Below are 5776 nucleotides of genomic sequence, written 5' to 3'. Positions count from 1 at the left end.
CACCTAGGGATTGAGCCTGCCCTCTGCCACCCGGGAGCAGGCCTAAGCCAGCAGGTCGTTATCTCCCAAGAGGTCCCAGACTGCGAGAGGGCACAGGCCGGGCTGAGGGACCCCCTCTCCCCCCCGAGTGCACAAATTTTTGTGCACCGGGCCTCTAGTAATATATATTACATAATATATAAATATATATCCTCTCTTTCTTAAAACCTGACATGCCATTAAATACAGAAAATTAAGATGATTTAAATGTTTTTCAAATTACCTTTTTTATGAATGTCCTTTATATATGGAGCCATGGCAGTCTGTACAAAATCAGGAACATAGCCCAAATCCTAAAATATAAAAATAAATATGTTATCCGCTATGAAATGCATTTGTGCAACTCAAAGGCAACAGACTAATCAATCCTTTAATTACTTTCAAGGCTACTTTTAAGTTAAATTTTAAGTAATTGTAATATTTATGTTGTCTGAAAATCACTAATCCCTTATGAATTTGAGCTTATAATAAATCAATGGAAATATCTACATGATATAAAAATAAACTTAACCTGCATTACTACCAAAGAGATGAAATAAGAATAACCAAACAAATTAATCACTTTTCTTTTGTGATCTATAGAAGTTTTAACTCCAAAGTTTTATTAAAAACTAAAATTCCCAACACTATACATGTCCTCAGCATACCCCTACATTGTCAAGAGAAGGTAATGCTTTTACATTTATTTGGTAGATTATAGAAACTGATGTAGGAAACCAATAGAGTGGAGTGGAGTAAGAGTAGTTTAAAGCACAAACTAGATAATTAGTTACATTACTAGGGATTCACTTTTAAATTAACTCTTAACAAGCTATATGATTCAAATGGTCCTCTGGTCTAAATGGAATTTCTACTGGGATATTCCATGCCTGGGGCCAATTTCTTGGCCTTATGTATTAAAAACAAAAATAATTAATTTACTGGATCTAACAAAAATATTTCAGAGTTAGGACTAAGACATTGATCACATATTATATATGACAGCATAAGCAATTTTTCATGTTAATAAAGCCTTTCTCATAAGTATAATTTTAGTGGCTACATAAGATTTCATTGTCTGGATCTCTCATCATTTACTTAACCATGTCCTTACTGTTGGCCATTTAGGTCTTTCATTTTCTGTGCATGTTATAAATAAGGCTACATTATCCATCTTTGTGAGCAAAGCTCTTCCACAGTTAGCTGTAGTTCCTTAAGATAATTCTGACTTCAGTGACAGTAAATAACCAAACAACTTATATTTTTTCTAATAATGAGACCTAACATTTTAAGGTTTTATAAGTTATCTATGAAAACATTTTCTTATGTAATTATCCTTTAAGGTATCATTTCATGGTAATTAAAATGATTACAATAGGGGGGTGGGAAGAGATCAAACAAAGAACTTGTATGCATATATGCACAACCCATGGACACAGACAATAGTGTGGTGAAGGCCTGGGGCAGTGGTGGGCTAGAAGGAGCTGGGGGTGGGGGAGAAGGGAACTTATGTAATACTTTCAACAATAAAGATTAAAAGATAACAATAATAAGTAAATGATTACAATAATTAACTTACAGATGATTTTACTTTGGCAGCAGTTAGGAGGCACATAGTTATCTCCGAGAGATAATCAAAAACCAAATAATCCAGCTTCTCTCCATATAGTAGCTGAGGAACTAGAAGTAAAGCACAAAGTGTAGTTTACTTTCTAAAATTTAAATTTAACAATAATTTAATCAACATTTGTAAAAAGTATGAATGAAATCACATTTTCTTTACGTTATCCAAAATCAGAAGTTGCACATATATGCATATGCGTTTTGTGGGCATGTCCCTGGGAACCCTTCCTAGCTTAATGAGATTTTGGTCACTGTACTTTACATCCAAGCACTGCCATATTGGGGTGATAATCCACACACTTCATCATGCTGATTAAAGAAAAGTAAATTATTATAGGGTAACAGAAAAATATCTGTAGCTATGGTAGTAGATTTCCCCATTTCCAGTGCTCTCCAGAATTTATTTCCATCTAATGGCAAAGATCTCTTTGTTAAAAGAAATGACAAATTTTCCAATGTATCAGGTGTAAATCTTCTTTGCTATTCCAAGCTCATAATCAATTCAGGCAAAAATCAATTATGCCCCTCACAGCTTTTGGTATGACAGAAATAAGCAAGGTCAAAGGGAATATCTAACAATTATGCCCCTCACAGCTTTTGGTATGACAGAAATAGGCAATTGACCTTGCGGTCAAAGGGAATATCTATTATCTGCTCTTACCAAGCTTCTAGTTTCCTCCTTCCATTATTCTAAAATAACCGGTTGTGTTATTAAAAATCTCAAAGGCAATTCTCAAAGTAAAACACAAGAGACATAAAAGTCTAAAGAAAAATGCTATCATAAGATATGCTGTCCTCCTAAATAGTGTGTGTTTAAGGGTAGGAGCTTTGTCTTAATCTGGTGTCCCTGTCCAGCTTTGTACCTGATGGTACTTAGCAAAAGTTGGTTGTTTACATAAGAGTACATTTCAAATCAGCTCTTCTTGAAGGTTTCTTCATATCTCTCATCATATCTCTTATTTTTCATAAACTATCATGACATACCCAAGGATTACTTAAGCCTCAAATCTTGTTAAGTGCCATAGAATTCTTTATTCTGGCATGGCGAAATTCCTAAAACCTACTGTAAAGATTCTATGCAAAGGTTTCTCACAAGTAGAAACATTTCCCACTAGGTTAGGGACTTGACAAAGCCAAGTCTTACATGACTCCATAAAATAAATACAGAGTTGGAAGTATTTATTAATTATTGAGATAGTCATTTACATATTTTTCCCAGTATAATGCAACTACGATCTATATATATAAAAGCCTTAGCGACCGTCCAACCAGTAGCTATGACGCTCAACGCAGGAGCAGAAACCACAGATGTGGAAACATGGAACAGACTGATGAATCTCAGAGGGAAGGGGGGAAGGGAAAGGGTAGGAAGAAATTAACCAAAGATCTCATATGCATAATAGAGGCCTGGTGCATGGATTCGTGCACTGGTGGGGTCCCTCAGCCTGGCCTGCACCCTCTCCAAATTCGGGGCCCCTCGGGGGATGTTGGAGAGCCAGTTTTGGCCTGATCCCCACAGGCCAGGCCGAGGGACCCCACCGGTGCACGATATCATGCACCAGGCCTCTAGTACAATAGAAGACAGATAGATGGCTCTTACCAACATAAAAGAGTAAACTTAGACATGATGTACATACAAAAAAACATTAAAATAGGGTTATTGAAAGATAAGTGGCTCTATAATTAATGCTATGTTACTAGTATTTCTCCACCACACTTGAGCTCAGGAAGGTCACAAGCAATTATGTTGGGATAAGTAGTACCATCTGAAATGTCCGTCAATCTCCAGCTAAGCCATTCTACAGACAGCACACGGAACAGAATCTTTCATCGGTGACTTCAGAGAAGGAAGAAATATCTCACTTTGGGACTTTATGCCAAGATGTTTAGCAACAGTGCAAAATTCAAACAGGCACAAGTGGTAAAATCCAAGTGCATCAAGAAGGCAGCTGGATACCCTAACGTGGATTTTAGAGCAGAAAAAGTCCATGTTGGAGGCATAAGTGTAGAGTCTTCCTAGGTACTGATGTTAAATATTATAGAGAAGAGCACCTATGCCTGGGACACTCCAAACTTTAGCTTTTAAGAAGAAGAGGAACTAGTCAAGGAGACTGAGAAGGAGGGGCAGGAAAGAAGGAGGAAAACTTCACGAGACTTCAAAAAGAAAGCATTTTAAGGAGACAGTGATCAATTTAGTTAATACTACTACTGATAGGTCAAGGAAAAGGAGGGCCAAGATTGACCCCTCACTTTAGGAGTCATTGGCTAAATGGGTGGAGGTGATTCATCCCAGCTTCTCTGAAATAAGAAAGACAAGGGTCTGGCCTGGCCGGTATTGCTCAGTAGTTAGAGCACTGACCCGTGCACAGAAGGGTCACGGGCTCGATTCCCGATCAAGGGCAGGTACCTGGTTGCAGGCTCAATCCCCAGCCCCAACCAGGGGGGTGCGGAAGGCCGGCACCAACTGGGGATGTTCGGCCCCAACCAGTTGGTATGTCTCACTCACATCAATGTTTCTTTCTTCTCCCTTCCTTCCACTCTCTAAAAATCAATGGAAAAATATCCTTGGGTGAGGATTAACACAACAAAAAAAAGAAGAAGAAAAAAAGAAAAACAAAGTTCCAAGAGATTAAATAAACTGAACACCAAGATCACATATCATTAGCCAGTTAGCAGCAGAACTGGGCCCAGAACCCACACTGAACACAAGCCTTTAAAAGTTAGTCATGGTTCTTGAATCCCAGAGCAGGCTCTTCTTCAATCACATATTATGATGTCAACTTGCCCTTGGTAACTGTGATGCAGAAGGAGGCCTCTATTAAGACTTTAAACAAAAAGGAATAAACATCAATATTAGAATTTGGGGGCACAATGACAGTGAAACAGAGACAATGCCCTTCAAATCAAATGAAAGAGGCAGACACTGCAACCACAGCAAGCCCAGGTGTCAAAACACACTGCAATACAAAGAAATGTTTACATCTCCTCAAAGGGAATTCTCTGGGCAGTATTTCACTAGATGACTTCCATATAAAAAAGTGATCAATAAATTCTCCCAGGCCCCATTCCCATATGTTACTAGCACTATGTATAATCAGGGCTTGAATAATGGGGATCTGATTCCCCACCCTCTTTCCTTCACCTGATTTTTTTTTTTTAATCTTCACCTGAGGATATTTTTCCATTGATTGTTAGGGAGAGTGGAAGAGAGAGGGAAAGACAGAGGAACATCGATGTGAGAGAAACACATTGATTGGTTGACTCCTGCATGAGCCCTGACCAAGGCCGAGACCTGGGGGATTCTGCAACCAAGGTACTTGTGCCCTTGACAGGAATCGAACCCAAACCCAGGACTCTTCGGTCAGCACGTAGATGCTCTATCCAGCTAGGGCCACCTGATTTCTTTATCAAGGTGCCCAAACGGAGGGAGGAGAATACATTTTTACTTTAGGTCTTAGTTTTAAATTAAATTTTCATTTTAAGATTTAAACATTCTAACACATTTCTAGGGGACCAAAGGCACAAGAGAGTCTTAAACCATTTAGGTATAATGCCCGTTTTAACAGTCCCAACTGATCCCCTCAAATCACAACCACCAACAACCAAGGAGTCACTCTGCTGCCAAAGTCCGCTGAACGATTTTGCAGACCAGGAAAGTGAAGCGTTCCCAAGGGAAGACGGGGGCCAGGTGGAGGAAAAGACGGATTTGGCTCCGAGCTGACTTGTTACTCGGGTTGGAGCGGAGGGAGTGGCTGACGGTCCCAGGGCCCGGAAAGAGAGGAAGGCGGGCGCTTTTCCAGGGAGAGGCGGAGCCAGCGCTGGCACAGGGCCCACTGGGCTTCGGTGGAGGAGAAAGGTCGCCGCCAGGCTGGGACGCGTGGCGCAGAAAAGCCCCGTCGTGGGGCTCGAAACCTTCCAGAGTTCCCAGAGCCCTGGCTCCGGGAGCTAGTCCCCCACGCGTGGCGTCCCTCCAGGGCTGCCCTAAGCCCTCGCGCCTCCCTTCCAACCTTTCCTCCCGGGGAAGCGGGCAGAGAGGGGCTCAGTGGAGTGAGCGGCGGCGCAGATCGCAGCCGCGTTACCTGATGCCGCCGTGTCTCCCCAGAAGGCGGAGGCGCAGCCGACACGCACGGCGCAG

At 41.1% G+C, this 5776-nt stretch overlaps 1 protein-coding gene across 1 annotated transcript in view; it reads right to left on the bottom strand.

The window, feature by feature from the left end:
• Nucleotides 1-5770, bottom strand: part of LOC102261243 — an 85965-nt gene extending 80195 nt beyond the window's left edge. The window contains exons 1-3 of the mRNA XM_005860497.2: nucleotides 5721-5770; nucleotides 1598-1698; nucleotides 263-332 (exon numbers count right to left, since the gene is read on the bottom strand). Coding sequence (XP_005860559.1) covers nucleotides 263-332; nucleotides 1598-1633 — 106 coding nt within the window. The 5' untranslated portion in view covers nucleotides 1634-1698; nucleotides 5721-5770. The remainder of the gene's footprint in view (nucleotides 1-262; nucleotides 333-1597; nucleotides 1699-5720) is intronic.
• Between the last annotated feature and the right edge of the window lie 6 nt (nucleotides 5771-5776).

The sequence above is a fragment of the Myotis brandtii genome, unplaced genomic scaffold, assembly GCF_000412655.1.
Source record: "Myotis brandtii unplaced genomic scaffold, ASM41265v1 scaffold136, whole genome shotgun sequence".
Taxonomy (NCBI): domain Eukaryota; kingdom Metazoa; phylum Chordata; class Mammalia; order Chiroptera; family Vespertilionidae; genus Myotis; species Myotis brandtii.
This window is presented reverse-complemented; position numbering and strand designations above follow the sequence as displayed.